Consider the following 19,450-nt stretch of genomic DNA (forward strand, 5'->3'; position numbering starts at 1 on the left):
AATCAAATTTCCACGGCCTTCAGATTTAATAAAGGAGTTGTATTCTGGTAGCACCAAAATGTAAATGACATGTAGAGCAAGTATACAATGTAGTACATGTATTTTGCTTTCATATACTGTATGCCCGCATAATTTCCCATCAAATTCCTGTTTTTGAGGTTTCCATGAATTAGAAGCAAACCATGACCTTGAAAATAAGTTACATAAGCGGCATGGGTACACCGTGAATCGTGGAGTCCTTCAGACTCTAAAAGACCCTTAAAGATCAAGGACTAGCAGTGAATTGCACATTAAGTGCTTTATTACCACCAATTCCCCGCTGAAATCGGTTGCTGCAAAATCTCGATGGTCACTAGCAAAGTGCACATTTAGAAAGCAGAGCAGCAATATTAAGTTTTAATCCAAGGCACAAGCTGTGTAAGCTGGGAGCGTTACACAAGCGCAGCCGGGATGGCGAGGCCACGGAGAAACGCGTTTCTTGCCTCAATTTTGGCTCAAAGGCACTTGTTGGTACTTCTTCAGGCCTCCTTGGGAAAAACATAAACATTTAGAGCGGCGGAGTTTTTGCGGCGATGCGGCGAGGAGCGCGGAGCGATGGTTCCTCCCGGGCCGTCTGGTGACCTTTAGAGGTGACAGGGACGGCGCGGCGGCTCTCGGCTGTCCGGGCGGCCGCTCCCCATTCATCCCGCATCGCCCGCGCCTCCCGGTGCCCCCGCGCTGCCCGGGCCGTCCCCGCCGCCCCTGCCCGCCCATCCCGCTGTCCCGCTGTCCGTCCCCCTGTCCCCGCTGTCCCCACCGCCCCTCGGCGGGCGGGGCGGGGCGCACGGCCCCGCACTTTTCTCCGCGGCGGAAGGTTACGGAGTGATGCGATCGGCGGCGCCTTTAAAGGGTGCGCCCGGAGGAGGGGCCGCAGTCAGCGCCGGGGCGCGGTGGGAGCAGTGCGGTTCGGGCTGTGACAGTGCCTGCGGGACGGACGGTGCTCGCCTCGCTCCACTGCCGCCGCCATGTCCCGGGAGCCCGAGATCATGGAGTCGCAGGTGATGTGGGAGCCCGACACGAAGCGCAACACCCACATGGACCGGTTCCGCGCCGCCGTGGCTAGCAGCTGTGGGCTCCGCCTGGGTGAGCGCTGGGCGGGGGCGGGCGGGCGCTTCCCGGGGCCGTGCTCGGGCTGTGGGGGCCGGCAGGCGCTGCCGCTCCGCGGTGGCCTCACCGTGAGGCCCATCCGTGTGCCGCTCCGCTCTCTGTCCCCGTGGGCACCCCCGGGCGGGTGGGCACGGAGCTGCGGGAGGGATGCTCCGCTTGAGCCTCAGGCAGAGGCCTCCGGGGCAGCATCCGCTGGAGCGCAGGTATGTGCGGACGGGAAAGGCAAACAGCCTTATCTGTGCCCGCTGTGCGGCTGGACGGCGGCCCGGGCAGCGCTGCCTGCGGAGCCGCCCGGGGTGCGGGCAGCGCTGGGGCCGGCAGCGGCACCGGAGTCACTTTGTGCTTTAAAGGGAAGGCGGGATCACTGCCGCCATGGCTGAGGTGAGTGTGAGCCTTAGCGTGATCCTTCAGCAGCAGAGGCGTGTGAGAGTGCAGTTACGGTCATTTCAGTATGAGGAGTATGTGTCTTAAAATAGTCAGGAATGCTGGGAGGTGAATGGTGAGTAGGGAGGTGAATGGTGATACACAAGCTTGTTCAGAGGTGGAAGTTGCTATGCATCTTCCACGGCTCTTGAACTGCCATCCCTGCTTTGTGCTTGTTCAGATATACCTGTGTGGTTCTTTGACTTGGAAACAACCTGTTGTGCTGAAATGAGACCTGCTTTGGGCAGGGGTTTGATGTCCAGAGGTGTTTCCAACTCAGGGTTGTTTTTTCCATAACTGCTGGCTGTAGGTTTCCATGTCCCTGGGCTCTCAGGAGTCAGTGGTGCTGGCTCTGGGGGCTCAGGTGCATCATGGGCTGGGTCATTTTCAGTACATGTGGATAACAAACCCTTCATTTCCAACTAGTCAGTTTTATATCATTCTCTCTAGGTATTTGGGGCCTATATCAGTTTCTTGTGTCGCTTTCCTGTAGTCATTTGTCTGATGTGGGGTGAAAGGAGTAGTTTTGGCAGGTGGTTTGGAAGCTTGTCAGTCTGTTATAGTGTCAGTGGTGTGAGCAGTCTCGTTCTGGAGTGGGAGCAGTGTCAATAATGCTTCTGGCAGGTCATGTCTGGGAAACACTTCCTTACCTTCAGTACTGTGTGGGTGAGCCAGGTCATTATTTTGGTTGTGGTGCTTTCCCATTGGAATCCAGGTGTGTAGTGTCCTAACCCTCCTGCTGGATGGGAAGCCAGTTAATTCAGGGTTTTAGGCAGCTCTGAGTGGAATGATGTAAGTAGTGCACAGGCAATCAAGAGTAAATGTAGTTTCAGATGAGCTGCCTGTGTTTATGGCTGGAACTCTTGTCATCCCACTTGGAAGTGGCTTTCTCCATTGGAAGGTGGATTCCTGTGTATATTTAGAAACCTTTGTCAGCTTCCATTAGGCTTGCACTGGTGCTTGTTGGCATGAGTGCTATTCACAACAAAGAATGGATGCTCTCCAGCATTAAGAAGTGGACTCTGAGGAGAGCTGAGGGCACTATAGACCCTCGACAATGCCTCTGCTGGGCCCTGGAAATGCAGGCACAAAATGCAGTCACAAAAATCAGTTTGATTGCTGAGTAACAGGCCTGTGCCCTGAAGGACTTGCATGCTGAAGCTTATTTGGAACAAACTGCATAGATAAACCAGAACAAACTGTTCGTGCTGTAAGAAACCAAATCAGTAGTGACCTGCAGCTTCTTGCATGTATCAAATGATTTGGACCAGGTGGGACAATTGGGTTTTGAAGGAGGAGATGGAAACTTGAATTCTTCTTGTGTCAGGTCTAATCTCTGTGCAGCTGAGGTGTGGAGTAGGGGATAGTGATGAGTAACTTTGGGGTGGGAAAAGGGTGTGTAGAGGCTGGGATTTGGGCAATGTGTGGATAAAATCTGCATCACATAGAAGAGCCTTTGCCTTGTCTATCAATAATGCCATGAGGATAATCTCACTGTGATGGAAAGGATTGATGTGGGAATAAGATGTGGGAAGGACAGACTGTGTAGGGAAGCAGTTAAGCAGTGGCTAAGTGTGAGTAACAGTGCAGAGATGATTTTTGAATATTTTTCTTTTAAAAAGCTGGAAGATGTCCTCCTTCTAGAAAAGGGATTGCCAAGATGACTTTTGCAGCAATTGGCTGGTTAACAGGCTGAAAAACCAGAGATAATTGGTGAAATGCCTTTGAGTGGTTTAGCTGAAAGCATCAGATAGGGAACAGTTGGCAGAGCAGGGAACTTACTGTCACTGATGGCAGAAAGATTTAATTGGTTGCTGGCACAGCTTCAGATATTGTGGACATGATGGGGAAATGTCACTTCCAAGCTTGCAGTGAGAATTGGCTTCAGTTATTTGTACTAGAACTGCTTTACACTGATTTTCAGCGTTCAGTTTGAATTGTGGGGTTTGCTATGCATGCTTCAGCTTACTTCAGGTGTCTCACAATCAGGTAAGACTTCAGCTGCTTATTTGCATGTTTTTAATGCCAGGCCATGGTGTTAGTGTTTAGTTAATAAACCTCTTGTTTGACTTCATCCATGCTGTTTCAGCATGAAAAGGAGAGCTGCAGTCTGTCAGACCTCATACTCGCTGAAAATCAGCCGTGCTTCCTGTGGCAGTGATGTTGATGCCACAGTTGGATAAAGAGTGCCTCTAATCTCTGTGTCCCTGAGCTATCAGAGCCCTTTGGCCCCGACTGGGACCTTACAGCAAATGTCCCTTGTCAGGAAGCCTCGTTTATCTCCTGCTGTGTGAAAGTGTCCTGTTGATAGATAGGAAGTGTCAACAGGCAGGACTTGTTTAATCTGCAGTTGCGCTGATGGGAGGGCAGTGTGCAGGTATTGCAGGGAGTTATTAGGAAAGGTCACTGGCTCTGTGGTGCCAAATGGCTCGTGGCACTCAGCTGAAGTGCTGCCATCTGTTCAGGTGTCCAGGCAGACCCTGTTGGTTCTGTAGTCACTTGCTTTGAGCAGTGTAATCCTCTCTGGGGTCACATTTATCTTCCTAATTGTTTTAGCCACAAATTTTCTTTATCTGGGGTTTCCCTAACTGTACTTTGTGTGGATCCCTGTGATTCTCTCATAATGCTGACACATATCTGTTGCTTCCAGCCAACTATGATGAATTATACCAGTGGTCAGTGGAGTCCTACTCAGACTTCTGGGCAGAATTCTGGAAGTTCAGTAACATCATCTGCTCTCGCCTCTACGATGAGGTAAGTTCAGTGCTTATCTCACAGCAAGTGCAGCACAAAGGGGAAATAAACTGATGTTACAATCAGCCTTTTGACCTCTTCTTAGAACTCTGGGAAGTGATACAAGGAATTGGCCTAGTCCTGGCTTTCCTGGTGTGCTGGATGGTGCTGTTCTGTTGCTGGCACACTTTGGGGCAGTGAAACCCTCGAGTTTTGTTGTCCTGAACAGTTCTGCTGTGTCCTTGTGCTCTTGCACACCTTGTCATTCCTGGCTGCTTGTGGGGAGTCTGCCAATGCTCTGCCTTCTGCCTTAGGGAACGTCATCCTGGTTTTGTACATGCTGGCATTCTGTCAAGTCCGTGTTTGCCTTCCCTGAGTCAGCTTACCTGATAAGCACAAGTGTTACACTCTGGCTTTGTAGAACTGGTGGTGGAGGCTCTGCAGTCAGGTGCAGGCTTGAAATATCTCTGGGGAAATGGTGGTGGTTGGACACAGGCACGAGTGGGACACCAGGCAGTGCCACAGAGTTCCTGTGGAACAAAGGGGACTCTGCAGATCTTGCCAGTGGGGCCTTTGCATTGCCCTGGTGTAGGATATCAACATTCCCCTGTGCTTCTCCATCTGAGGGAGATGTTGGGGTGATTACTAGAACAGCCTGATGCAGTGGAACCTTCCTGGGATTTAGTAGGGAGGACTGGACTTGTCTTAATGCCTGGAGTCCCTCTGTTCCAGAGCCCTCAGCACTGGCAGTCCTGCAGAGGGGACTGGCAAGTTTCTTTTGACTTTTGCTCTTTTACTGATTTCTGTACTGATAGGGTAGATCAAGTGGTTCTTCCTGCCATGGGGCTGTGTGCTCAGGTGTCTCATTTACTGTGGGCCACCCTTCAGAAGAGAGAATGCAGCAAGAGTGTAAGAGCTGCACACTGCTTTGGGGTGTGTGGTCTGAGCCCTACTGACACTTAAACTTTACATTTTCTGTAGATGCTAACTCAAACTCTGGGAACTGTCAGAGTAGCTGAGCTGGTCTCTGGTACCTAGAAGGATGAAAAGTTTGATTTGGAGTCTTACAGCTTGATCCTGGCTGTGTGCTGGAAGTAAACATTGTTTTGAGGTGACTAAAATTTTTAATGAAACAGAGTTGACTTTTTTGTTCCCAAGCAGTGGAACAGCCTCTACTTCCACAGGTCATTCTAAGAAAAACAATAAAACCTTGTGTACACAGAGTAAAAGCAGCCAGGATTTAATGTAATCCTGGTAAAGGTTCTGAGTGACACCTGTGTCCCCTGTGACATGAGCAGAGGAATTGTGTGTGCAGAGCTGTGCTGGCACTGCAATGTCACTCCAGGCAGCTGCTTGTGAGTGAGGGCTGTGTCTGAATGAGCAGCCCCTGACTCCTGTTGGTGCTGTGCAGGGGCTCTCAGGGAGGGATCAGGTTGTTCATCTCACAGAGCCCCAAAGACTGAGCTGAACTGGGAGTCACTGGTGTTACCTGTGCTGATACTGGGTGTGATTCCAGCTCCCTGTGCTAGTGCAGCTCCTAGAAACTCTGTGAAGGATTGCTTCCACTTCAGAAAAACACAGTTATTTTGGATCTTGTCCTGGAAAATGTTGAAAACGTTCTGCTCACTTTTCTTCAAGCTGAGGAAGTCAGAAATGAGTCAGTTTTAAGAGCAGCTTCTAATTGCTGCAGCAATGTGTGTTAGTATAAAAATCATTTGTGCAGCCTGAGTTGATGTAGATGTTATAACTCAGTTCTTGCCAATTGTTAGGAGCAGAGAAATCTGAGCTCCCTTTTTTAGAAAATACATTTGAAATAAAATAATGCGGTAGTGCACTTCAACATGAGTTTTAACTTAAAAGTTAATTTTAAGATTGCCTCCAGTAATACATACACTGCTCTCAAAGCAAAAGCCTTTGGGTTTTCTGGAGTGGGATGTATTTTGGGGCTTGCTTGGCTTTCAGAAGAGCCTTTCACTTGGGCTGGAGGAATGCTGTTCCTGTAATGTATGTGCAATCCATGAGAGAGAACCTGAGGGTACAAACTGAAGCTTTCAAAAACACAGCTGTAAAATAAAGTTTCTATTTAAAGATTTCCAAAGAAATGTGCTGCTGAGCAGCTGAATCAGAAGTAGAGGGACATTTTGGGAAGAATTTAGACCTTGGGCTAATGCTGAGGGGTCAGTGTTATTAAAGTTAGCTTTACCTGTGATTTCTGAAAGGGTTTAATACTTTGAGGCTTAATTAGTTCAGGATGGGGGAAGTTATTTCAGCTGACTATATATTTTATTATTTTTCATTGCATTTTTCAGTTCCTTGCATGTCTTAGTCCTAAGTGGGGAGTTAATACAGGTTTATTATGTTGTTGGATCCTGTTAATTCTCAAAAATTGAGACCTTGAATAAAAAGCTGGACCTCTTCAGTTACATTTGACTGTACAATTAATTATTTTGAATTCCCATTGTGTGTGCTCCTGCTGTCGGTGGGGCAGGATGGGTGCTCACAGTCCCCAAACAAGGGGGCAGGATGGCCTGGCACAGAGTTCAGATGTGCTGTAGCTCAGTTGGGGTTCCCAGGGGCAAACCCCCAGTGTCCCTGAGCTCTATGTGCAGCTCCTGCTCTGGGTGTAGTCACAGTGGTTTGTTTTACTTGTGTGTTAAAGGCTGGTCCAAAGGTAGGACTGTCAGCAGGGAACTTTCCCTGGTTTTGTTGTATTGACGAGTTTGCATGTGACAGTTGACAAATAATTAAACTTTCCAGGCCTCTAATTACAGGATCAGTGTCTGTTTGCCATCTGTGAGCTGGGAGAAGTGATTCTTGCCTAACAGGGTCTGCAGAGAGCTGGGAGCTGCTGAGCTGACTTGTGTACAGTGCTGTGAAAATGCAGTTTTGTTTGAGCTGCCAGCAATGATGGTGTGTCTCTTTCAGGTGGTGGATACATCCAAAAGCATCGCAGAGATCCCCGAGTGGTTCAAGGGCAGCCGCCTGAACTATGCAGAGAATCTGCTGAAGCACAAGGACAATGACAAGATTGCACTGTATGCTGCAAGTAAGGAACATCAGTGCCTTGTGTTTCTCTGCTGCTCACAGGGCTAGGCCTGATGAAACAGCTCTGATGAAACGTGGAAATAAACTGGTTTGGATGGGGAGAGAAAAAAGGGTGATAAAGTCAGTGACACTGCACAGTCTGTGATACAGCTCTGCAGAAAAAGCCAGCAAAACATGCTGTGGGAATCTAGATCTGGGAAATCCTGTCCAAGCTAAATCAAGTTTTATTAGAATGTGCTCAGCTGCATTAAGGTAGTGGAGGTCATGCTGTGTTTAACATCACTCAGTATTTGAAGTATTATTTCACATTTGTCATAATTGCTTGGTTTGACATGTGGTTATTGTCCTGGAGGTCTTTTTGTTAGGAAGTCATGAGGTGTATCAGAAACTGCTTTGTCACATAATCACAGGTGGTGACAGCAAAAGGAGCAGAACTATTTCCTAGTTGATCATTGTATGAATGTGGAATGAGCAGTGGGCTCTTCTGGTGAGCAGAATTCCACCTGCATCTCTTTTGTGACCTTCTGCTGTGTTTAATCTTCTTAAGGCCTCTTAAGTCAGAGTATTTCTTGGTAACTCCCTGCTGCTAGGTCAGAGTGGTGGCTGGGGGGCCTGGCTCAGGTTTGTGTTTGCTGGGGATGGCTCTGTGGGAGCTCTGGGGATGGCACAGGGCATAGGAGTGTAAATATAACTTTCCTAAACAGTTTCACTTGTCCCTGGCTCCCATGGTGAGTCTTTTTTGTGATTCCTTTCTCCTGGGGCTCTAATCATGGAGCAGGATCAGTGTCTCATTTCCTGTATCTCTGTGGGAGCCCAGGCTCTGCTGGCAGTCCCTGCTCGGTGTATGAACCACATGGAGCAGGGACTTGGGCTGTTCTGCATCATGAGCTGCTCCCTGGCTCTGTGCAAGTCCAGATTTACTGCTGTGAAGGTCTGAGGGGGCAAAAGAGTGAAAAATGCCATTCCCTGCTTAAGGCAATGAGTGAGGGCAGCTGTTCTGAAAGGAGCAGGGTGTGCAGCTCACCTCTCCTGTGCCATCCTTGGGGTGTGTGTGTTCTTCATGGCAGGGGCTGGGTGGTGGAAATAGGACAGCAGTCCCACTGAGGAGGTGCAGGAAGGGACTTCAAGGTGACAGATTTTTGCTTTCATAACGTTTAGGTTGGTTTGTTTTGTTTCACGAGTGATTTATTAAAGGCTTATGTAACACCTGACATTCAGTACAATGGGGAAAACACCCTGCAGATCGTTTCAGAGGAGAGTTGAGTTCAGTTTAGTTTGTTTGCTTTGTGCTACATTGGCAGAGGCAGATGTTCCAAAAGCACAGCAAAAGTCAGGCCTGGATGTGCATGATTTTCTAGTCACTGACTTGCTGTAATAAAACCTCAACTTGAGCTTGTGCTACTTCCTAGACCTGATGAGAAAACTGAGCAAAAAGGGAAAATGAGGTTCTTATGTTGAAAATTAGCCTTGGTGAGTGCAATCTATTTATCATGAATCCTCCTTGAGAGCACGCCTTTCTCCATGAATAGTTTGTGTTTCTGCAGAAGTGTTTATCTTTAAAAAATGCCCTCACACCTACTGAACAAACACCACTGATTAACGCTTGATTCCCATTAAAAAGAAGAGTTTTTGGTGCAGCATAAGAGCAACTTCATAAGCAAAAATATAAATATTAGTGGAAGCTGTTCTCTTAGAATTGCTTTCTCCTAGGATTGGTTGTTTGTGTTAGACTCACATTGCAATGCTTGATTTCTGAGTGATTGCTTTACTTTTCTTTCCTCAGGGGAAGGCAAAGAAGAAATCCTCAAAGTTACTTTTGAAGAACTGAGACAGGCTGTAGCTTTGTATGCTGCAGCTATGAGGAAGATGGGAGTAAAAGTAGGAGACAGAGTTGTGGGTGAGTAATTTTTTAAGGGACAGGAGGTGGAATTCTTTTTGAAATGTGCAAGTGAGTAGTCAGTTACAGAAACATGCCTGTGAAACAGTGTTTCACAGAAAATTTCAATAAACATTGTAAAGAAAAGGCTCTTGTGCTGCTGTATTTACATTTGTAAGAAATGCATTTCTAGAGGGAAGGAACCTGGATTAGCCTGTGGGTTCTCTAGCACTGAAGGGGGAAGGAAAATGCTTCATTCACCAAGGTCTGCTCCAGAAACACTCTGTGGAAGCAGAGGAGATGGAAGTTGTGCCTGTGGCTGAGCCCTGAGTCACAGGGTCTGGCAGATTGATGTGGGGCAGTCAGGGAAATGCTGGTCCAGGGCTGTTTGTCGTGGTGCCTCTGGCAGTTCCTGGCCCTGCGGCCCCAGGTGCCCCAGTGCTCTGGGAGCTGCAGGCCTGGAGAGCCTGTCCTGCCCCCAGAGCGGGGACAGTGAGCAGCTGCTGGGCAGGAGCTCCTCAAGTCACCAGTGCAGAGATGTTAAACCCCGAGATGCTTTCAGCAGCTCTCCACATCTTCTGCTGCAGTGTTTCCTGTCATGAGGCTGTCATGTGTGGTTTTCTGTATAAAGAGGTTTTTGTCCTGTGATCAGCTTGTCCAATGTGCAGTCCAGGCTTGGAATGGAGTTCCATTAATTTCTGAATTGCTGGGTTTGATCTCCCAGCTGAGCTGCTTCACCTCTGTTTTGTGTGCTCTGATACTCTTTAACTGGTCAGTGTAGTGCAGGTCAGAGCTGCAATATCCTTGAAGCTCCTTGGCTCCTACCTGGCAGTTGTGGTGTTTGTGTCATTGTCAATCCCATGTTCTTTCAGCAACACTTGGCCCTTATCCTAAAGAAGTGTGCATAAATTCTTACATGATGCAAACCCACAGTGATGAAACTCTGATTTGTTTTCTGCATGCTGCAAACTTGAACATGTGTCTTGAAAACTAAATTTTAAACCCACAGCTGTGACCTGGAAATGTAAATCTCCTCAGTAGAGCTCATTTCTTGCATATGGTTTGAGTATGCTCTGGAACTGGAAACATGAAATTATCACAGCTGGTGGCTTGGTTTTTAACATGGAATTAGAGCTAAATCCTTAATTAGGTATGAACCATACAGTGAAGTTGAGGAGGTTTGTCTGAATGAAGATGGAGTTGCTTGAATTTTATCTCAATTTTCAACTTTAATGCTGTCATCTCTGTTCATTTCTTCAGCAGCAGGGAAAATGCACTCAGCAGCTGGAGAAAATGTGATCTTGAAATATTGCTGTAGCCTGTGCTACTAATAATGCTATTATAATTTTACTAACAGTTCCTTTTAGTTAATGGCTGTCTTGTTTAGCACTGCAGGCTGGCTGATTTTTGATTTTTTGTTTTGGTGGCTGGCTTACCTCTCATTTAAATTAAAAAGCATAGTTAATACTTTTTAAAAGTATTAATAAAGTCACTTTAGGTACTTCTATGGGGGTCTCAATTTCTTTGCTGTCCCAGAGGATATTGGCAGTCACTGGAAGAGAGCTCAAGTGTAACATTTCAGTCAGAGGCTGAAGCTTCCCAAACTGAGTTGGGCAAGAGACATTAAGTGTTGGGTGGGGAAGCTGGAGGCCTACACCCACTTGTATCCAAAATCAGGCTCTCCAGAACTTGCCAGAATCCACAGGGATGTAATTTGTCCCAAAACTTAGAGCAGATGGCAGAGGGAAAGGCAATTCTTGCTGCTTCATTGTAGTAACACAGAGCATGCTTCTGCTGCTTCTGAAAAATCAGGTTTTAAATGGAAAGGAGCTTCTCTATGAACTTCATTACAGCTGCCTAACATGCAGTCAGCCTGTCAGGTTCTGATACCCTCTGTTGACACTTTCTCTTCAAATCTGAGCTGTGTGAATTACACATGACTCTTACTGTTGTTTTCCTGTGAGCTTCATCTCCTCGCTTTGCTGCCTCTAAGACAAGGCTGCTTTAACTTCTCATTACACTTAACATCCCCCCTGGTTTGTTCAGTGCAATTTCTGCTTGCATCATGACAGTAATAGCACGTTGGAGCTGGAGGTGGGTGAGTGTGGGTGGACAGGCTCTGGTGTCAGCACTTTTTTTCAGCTTCATTTCATTCCAGTCTTCCCTCTCCTTCACTGAGAGCACTTAACAGTGAACATAATTGAAGCAGATGTGTTGTGAAACATATTTCTTCCTCTGAAGATGTCTTGCAGTGCTGTCAGTGATGCTTGAATAGTTGGAAGAGGCATGGAATACCTACTGCAAGCTCCCAGATCCACATGTGAGGTGCTCCTGGTCTCCCAGTGCCATCTGGCAAATGATAATGACTAAAATAAAAAACAAAACACAACTGGGAGGATATTTCTCCTCTCTGGGTTGCTTCCACTCCATCCTTGTAGCCAGTTTTGCTCTGTTACAAGTCAGCAGTTGGAAACAATCTGATCTTCCCCACACAAAAACATCCTCAACAAATATCAATGAGTTACATTGTCTAAAGCTGCTATTTTATCTATAGCAACTGCATTAGCCCTGCTGCTTACGTGGGTTTTAAAGCTTTGTAAGGAGATTACAGGGTGCTGATGGTTTCAGGCCACTGTCATGTTGGGCAGGGTGGCCACTTGAAGGTCCTGCAGGAGCAGGAAATGCTGAAAAGGGAAAATAGGAGTCTGGTCTCAGTTCTGTTCCGTTTGAGAGCTGGTGCAGTTCAGTAATAGAGGACATTGAGAAGATATTTTAGTTGTTGCTCTCTATTTTCCTTCTTCTGATGTATTCTTTCAAGGCTCAGACAAAACCTTTGATGCAGGGTCCCAGTTCAATTGTTTTTTGGTTTGTTTTTTTTTTTTCTCCATGCACAAAACTGAATGTTTGGGTGCCTGTTTTTCCAAGAGGAAACCTTTATTAAACTTCATCAAGGCATTAGGTGCTTGCACAGAATGTGTTCTCAGCACTCTGAGAAATCAGACTTTTGCCATAGTTTGCAGCATAATTATATCCAATTTTTGGACTACAGTTTTTACCCATTCTCTTGGTAAGGTGCTGTAGTGTAGAGGAACACATGTAAGAGTAATCTTGGTGTGTGCTAGATTAAGCAAATAGCAACTGACAGAAAATGCTGAGGCACTTAGTCCTGAGCAGATCAGGCTGTAAGTGCCTCTTAAAAAAATCCAGACAGTGTTTTTAAAATGCTGCTTGTCCTGCTGAGAGATTTCACAGGTTTTATGTCAGGTAAAGCTTTCATTTCCCTGTTTTTATGGAGACTATTCATTTTTCTAAGTCAGGAGTGCTGCTGGGACGCTTGTGTGTGATACTCTGATATTCCTGCTTGGTGAGTTCCCAGCTCCTGAGTTTTGAGCCCTTTATTCAGTTGCTTTCCAGTTTACTCAAAGGAGGAAGAGCCTTTTCTTTCTGGTAACAGAAGGTAGTTTCTGCCTTTGTTACCACCTTCAAGAAAGGGGTAAGGAAAGATTCAGATATAGAGAAATACTTTCTGTAGCCTTTCCTATGCTGACAAATCCTCGTTTTGATCCTAAGCTAAAATATTCTAACAAGGAACATGGAGGCCCTAGTTAAATATGTGAGCAAACATGATAAATATTTAAACCAGCAGCACCATTATTCCTCTGTAATACAGAGCTTTTTGTACAGTGGTCACTGCTCTGACGCTAATCCAGATGAAGAAGTTGCTTTTTTCATCCTCTTTGTCTGCAATGTTCCTGTTTATTCATTTTTAGACCCTGAGGCGTGTGTGGTATCTCCAGGGGCACAGACAAATGCAGGTAGATTTCCATGCATGGAGTACTTGTGAGCAGCTGGAGAATCTCAGATGTGGCAGGAAGAAAAAATTAACTTTACTTCTAAATGAGAATCCAGTATTAATCTGAAAGACTGGCAGGAGAAGTAGTTTGTGTCATTTACAAGTAGTTTGTGTCATTTAGCTGCTGAGAGAAAAGGAGCAGGAGTTCTTCCTCTGCTGTGTTTGGAGCGTCTCCAGCCAGAACAGACCCATATTTCTATCTGAGGTGGAGTTGGGATAAATCTGTGAGAGCCCAGAGAGCAGCAGGGCTCTGGGATCAGGTGAGGGCACAGAAATGCAGAGTCAGTTGCTGAGCGTGGTTTGTACCTTTGGGCACTTCTGGCTGGCATCCTCCAAAACTCAACCACCCTCCAAGCCAGCTGACAGATGAGAGCAGTGATTTCATTGTCTGCCTCACAATAATCAGCAGCAGAGAGCTGTGATCTTGCCTTGAGGGCTTTTTTGTGTGGAGGTGAGAAGGAGAATTGCTTAGAACAGAAGTGAAGCTTGTGGCAAAGGAACAACTGCTCCAAAGCACAGGCAGGGATCTCTGTTTTCCTTGCCCTCTGGCCCCCTGATGATCCCATCCAAGAACTGCTCAGTGGAAATATTTGGCATCAGTTGAAGAGCTGCTTTCGTCACACAAAATGACATTTTGGTCTGTTCTGGTTCATAGATTTCAAATTATTTAGGGAGGAATATTTGTCTTACAAGAGAAATCACTGAGATTTTGGGATAGTGTGCCTTGTATAAACCTTGACCCCAAGGGAAAAATAGCAAAATAAATAATGCTTTTATGGGCATGAGCTTTTGCTGCATTTATGTGCTGAAGAACTTCACTGAACAAACCACTATAAGCTGTAGGCAGTTCTAGGGATCAATTTATACCTTAGCATGGCATGAAGCTTTTATTCACAGTTGTGTGTTTTCCAGGAATTGTTTGGCTTAAGTCATAATGCTGTTTTAAAAGTTACTGCTCCCAAAAGCACAGCAGCTCTCAGTAACTGCAGTGGCACTGCTGGTCAAGAAACTGATTTTTCAATGAGGAAGAATCTCAGTTTAAGACTTGAAAGTTCACTTTTTACGAAGTTGAAAAAGGATGGATTTTTTTTCAATCAATGTAGAAAAACCTCACAAAAATCCATCTTGGTACCTCCTAACTGTAATATTAAACATAGCAGAAATTGCTGTTAAGATCTGAGTTCCTGTCCTGAAATGTGCATCCATAAATATCCCTCTCAGAAGTTTGCACTGCTGAGTGTTTGCTGGCTGTAGATCCTTGTGGTGCACCTGCAGCCCGAGATCTCAGTGCCCACCCCTGCTGTTGAGCAGGTTGGAAAGCATTTTTATTGCCATTTAACTTTAGCTTTCAAATGTGGAATTCTAATTACGTGTCAGAGTACTGCAATTAGGCCCATCCTGTGCTTTTTTTCAAGTACTTTGGTATCTTTTTGGTTGCTTAAGAAAGGTGATCTGAAACTCCAGGTCTTTGACCCATCTCAGTGTAGTTTGTGGATTCCAGTTGCACTTTTCCATTTGTGGGCTGGATTCTGAGCAGTGCAGTCAGACTCAGGCACCAGCCCCTTCTGGAGAGTTGCTCAGTTGAGCTCACTGAAACTAAAATCTGACTTTCCTGACATTAATTTATTCCGTATGCCGTGATAAATTGAATTTAAATCTTGAAATCTTGCTGCAAGCTAATGAGAGAAACCTGAAGAGCCACATTTGTGTGGGAATGTTCCAGGGCTTGTCCCACTCTGTTACTCCTTATCAGCTGAGACACTGGTTTTGCTTGTTTGTGTCTAAGATTCTGGCAGTGTCTACCAGCCAGCATTTAACTTTGTGAAGCTGAATCTCTGCTCTTGAGCTATTTATAATCTTTCCTTACAGATACTGGTTCTTTCTTTGATGGCTGTTCCTGCAGACTTGTTCTGTGCCCTGCATGCTGCTGTGTTCTCAGTCTCTGTGTACCCTAATCAATGCACTGATTTTCCCTCCCAGTTACTCTTTTCCCTGTGCTGCCCTCTTATTCTGAAAGGCTTAGTAATTAAGCAGGAACACTTGTAAATTGGGAGTAATACTGAGATAAAAACCCAGATACAAGTAGTTCTATAAATGAATTTATTACTAATTCTTTGTGTAAATGATTTGGCTTCGAGGTACGACATTGATTGTGTGGAAAGCTTCAAAGGTGCTTCAGTCTAGATTTTTGATTTTTAAAGCCTGTTCACTGTATATATTATATATATATTTTTAGTGCTGTTCCTCTCTAACCATTCCCCTCTGCCCTAGGTTACTTGCCCAACAGCATCCACGCAGTGGAGGCCATGCTGGCAGCTGCGAGCATCGGTGCCATCTGGAGCTCCACCTCCCCAGACTTTGGCATTAACGTGAGTAGCCCAGAGCCTGTGCAGAGCAGCCCTTGCTGAGCCCCACACCAACGTGGGCATGATGAATTCAGGTGGCAGATGGCTTCTGTCCCTTCAGCCCTGCTGCCACCTCCTGGCGCAGCCCAGCACTCAGAGCTTTTCCTGCTGCTGTCGCCGCTGATCTGGGTGATTTGAGTGGCTTTAGCTGCTCCCTGTTGGGATATTTTCACATTCACTCCGTGGTCTTGGTGAGCTTTTATCATACTAAATGTGCAAATGAGCAGCGGAGTTATCTGAGCTTGGCTCTTCCTCCCAAACCCTGCCCCAGGCAGCCTCACTCCAATTTCCACACTCCAGGTTCTTTGCCCACCTAGTCCCATCCTTTGCCTCCTGTCAGGGTGAGCTCAGCACCACCCTGGTGGCTCTGTTCCACAAGGCTTTATTTGCCAACAGTGAGGAGTTTCATACTAGTATCACTAACCTGATTAGCTCTTTTTAGTGTAGAAATAAATGCTCTGTGTGAAATTGTGACAGCCAAACAGATGTGCCCTAGAAACTTTGGGAATGTATTCTGCTTCTTTTGGAAAGTTTTTTGCACACATCAACAATGCATCTAAACTTCTAAGGGGGGTATTAAACCTTTCTTCTATCTAAAAGTTTACGTCTGAAAAATGTAGTGGTTTTGAATTGCACAGTGCAAAGAACAATGCACCTCAATTTCAGTGTTTAACCCCAGTGTCTGGGAAATGTATGGAATAATCATTCCTGGATTAGCACTAGAGGGCAGCAGCATTCCATGTTCTTACACTTGGGGGTATATCATTGGGAAAAAAAATGATTAAAAAAATCATTACAGCATGTAATGATCAATCTGTTCTACAAATATTTTCTGCTTGCTCTGAAAATGATGGTATGGAGTGTTTTGTGCAATGTGATTCGATCTCTTATGTGGGGGAAGATTGCTCACTTTGCTTGCACTACAAAGGGCTGGTGTGTTTTCTGGCCATGTTGGTGTGCTGTTGTTTTCAGTGCCCAGCTTTTAGTTTTTTTGTGATAGCTTTTTAATGGAACTTGGCCTTGGAGCTGCAGTGCCATCAATATCATTTATTTTCCTTTGGCAGCGTGTGTTGGCATGAATTCAAATCCTAAAATCATGAAGGAGATCAGCAGAGGCCCTCAGAGACATTGCCTTCCACCCTGAGCAAAAGCTATTCCTCTTTTTGTGAAGTTGCATCATTCCTGTTAATATACACAAAGATTTTTGTGCTTGGGGGAATAGTGTAGCACTTCCAACATCTGAAGTCCAATTGTGTGTATGTTTTTTGTGCAGCTCAGAAATGTCACTCCTCAGAGCTGCCTACACACTGCAGGCTCTGAATGCCATCCCTCCAAAGGCTTCCAGCCTTGAGGAAGTTGCTGTCAGAGCACCACTGAGCTGCCTCCCACGCACCTCAGCACTCTTGGCAGCTGCTGCTTCATCTCTCTGCTCCCTGTTACCCATTCCCATCAATTAATGGCAAAGTGCTGGCCTGGGCATGAGAAATGGTTGGATTTGTAAGTTCAGCCTTTGGTGAGCTCAGTGTGGCTCCATTTGGGGGCCCTGCACAATTTTTTGGACTGAACTGGAATAGGATGAGCCATGTCTGCTACACCTGAGCTTTTTGTGGAAGGAATTCCTTGCTGAGCCATCTGGTTGGGTTGGAGTTGCAGCGTAGCAATTACGTGTTCCATCTGTTTGTGTTGCCTTTGTGGCAGAGCAGGCTGCCCTGTGGGGTTTGGTGCTGCCAGTGCTAATGAATCTGACTGGGTGTGTTAGCAGCTTTGCTAGGACCCTGAGAGCTGGAGCCATCTCTCTCCTGATTCACACTTCTCTTCAGATTTGATTCTTCTCTTTAGAGTCCCCTTAGTGCTCATTGGCCTGAATTTTTAAACACCAGGCATGATGGAAATGGGATGTGTGTGCCCTGCACACGTGTACAAATGCACACAAGTGTGGCTGCTTGGTCTGTTCCTGGGAATGGAGCAAAGGAGGAGGCAGAGAATTTACCAAACAAGCAGGAAATCTGATTTCCTACTCCCTTAGAGAGTAACTGTAATGTATTAATTATAAATCTCCATTTCTGAGTTTGTTAGGTAACACACCAGGGACTTTTTGAAAACTTCTTCTGTCACCAGAACAGATTATGGTGATTTTTTGTTTTAAAGTAATTGAGAAATTTGAATGTCAGTGCATTGTCACTGTAGATTTTTATAATGTGAACAAGGAAATACATGTTTGATAGGAGGGAAAGCTGTTAAGTGACATTCTCAGGTAATACATTTATATTTAGCCATATCCCTTACCTGTGCTTTCCTGTAGCATGGAGGGATTGTCAGGACAGAACTGCCCATTTGCAGCAGATTTCTTTACAATGCTGAGCAGCCCAGCTTGGAAAGGAGTTGAACAGAGATGAGTTCATCGTGATGTTTTTGCTTTCATCTTCAGATTTGGTAATAATTTGTTTCTCATTTTGGCTGCAATGTAGAGGGCAAAATAGAAAACAGAAGAATAAAGAATGCTGGGAAGAATAAGCAGATGACTCAAGTCTGATTTCTGCAACATGATTTAGGAGATTGTTCTTGAAGACTTGCCGACAATTTTACAGTATTGTGTAATCTTGTACTTCTTAATGCTTCAAGTAATGGAGCTAGAGAGGTTTGAACATCAGTGTGCTGAGAGCTTTTATTGAAAGGATTTGCTGCTTGCTGTTGAATACAAAAAGATCCATTTCTGGTAGGCTGCTGCATGCAGTGTACAAGGGAAACAGTAAATGCCAGAAGGGTTTTAATCTCAAATGGGATGATAACTGTGGTAAATTACTGAACACTGTGGAAGCTGGAGGAGACACCTGAAAATTTAGCATTTGAATGTGTTGTACTGCAGAGATACTAAAGGAGCTGTGGTACCTTTTGTTGGTAGTCTGTGTGTGTTCAACATCAATTTATTTTGCTAAAAAACCAGTGGTGAGGTTTCTTTTGTTAATGGTGGCAGAGCCAAGCTGTCAGTTCATGTGGGGGCCCTCTCCCCCAGGATGGTGTTTGTCCCCCAGCCCTGTCCCCCTGTCAGAGCAGCTGGGGCACCTGGGGCTCCTCCTGCACCTTCATGGGCACCAGGTGCCCAATTCTGCCCACATCACAGCTCCTTCTCCCCTTCACATGAGTCTCATCTGACCTGCAAGGTGATTTTTTAGCTGTTTAGGTCTTTGTGAGCTTGGCCCTTCCCTAAGTGATCCATGGGGGTTTTATCACTGTGATCTGGTTGGGGGTCATGAAATGGATTGTTACAAACCTGTTGTGCTTCAGAGATCTTGTGTGAGTAAAGGACAAGCAGGCAGTCATTTTACAACTCTGCTGTTAATTCCTGTCCTTATTCCTTGCTTGTTTTGAAATTTGCATTCAGCTCCCACTGAAGTTCTGTACTGTAGCAGTTAATTTCATTTTTTAACACTTTTCCTACTGTAGCAGTTAATATCATTTTTTAACCCATTTTTCTCTTTATCCCTAGGGTGTACTGGACAGATTTTCCCAAATTCAGCCCAAGCTCATCTTCTCTGTTGAAGCTGTCATATACAATGGCAAAGAGCACAACCACTTGGAAAAGCTGCTGAGGGTGGTAAAAGGTATTTCACTGCATCCCACCTGCTCTGTGGCTCTGTGAGCACTCAGAGCCTGCCCTGCCACTGCTTGTTGCTGTCCTTCCTTCTTTGCAGTGTCACAGTGGCCACTGAGGCTTTCAGAACAGATTTGGGTAAAAGCTGAATGGTCTTTTCTGTAATTTTGGCATTCTTGTGCTTGCTTAACTTTAATAGATCATCGGGAATTAGCCAGCAGTGGGAGCAGGGGCTGATGATGGTGTTTTTAAGCTCAAGCAAAGTGCTGCTGAAGATAAATGGGGAGGTATTACAGCACTAAGGCTTGCAGCTTTACACATAAAAGGCTGGCAGCATTGAGGAAATTACATCTTGGGTAACAATCCAGTCCTCTGGG

General features: G+C 45.7%; 1 protein-coding gene across 1 annotated transcript in view; it reads left to right on the top strand.

Annotated features, from left to right (window-relative positions):
* Positions 1 to 887: 887 nt before the first annotated feature.
* The window catches only part of AACS (acetoacetyl-CoA synthetase), a 36,450-nt gene continuing 17,887 nt past the window's right edge, over positions 888 to 19,450 (top strand). Inside the window, exons 1-6 of the mRNA XM_054289064.1 lie at positions 888 to 1,122; positions 4,220 to 4,323; positions 7,228 to 7,348; positions 9,131 to 9,244; positions 15,348 to 15,445; positions 18,969 to 19,083. Coding sequence (XP_054145039.1) covers positions 1,005 to 1,122; positions 4,220 to 4,323; positions 7,228 to 7,348; positions 9,131 to 9,244; positions 15,348 to 15,445; positions 18,969 to 19,083 — 670 coding nt within the window. The 5' untranslated portion in view covers positions 888 to 1,004. The remainder of the gene's footprint in view (positions 1,123 to 4,219; positions 4,324 to 7,227; positions 7,349 to 9,130; positions 9,245 to 15,347; positions 15,446 to 18,968; positions 19,084 to 19,450) is intronic.

The sequence above is a fragment of the Melozone crissalis genome, unplaced genomic scaffold, assembly GCF_028551555.1.
Source record: "Melozone crissalis strain CALT ecotype California unplaced genomic scaffold, PUWL_Pcris_2 ptg000063l_1, whole genome shotgun sequence".
Lineage (NCBI taxonomy): Eukaryota > Metazoa > Chordata > Aves > Passeriformes > Passerellidae > Melozone > Melozone crissalis.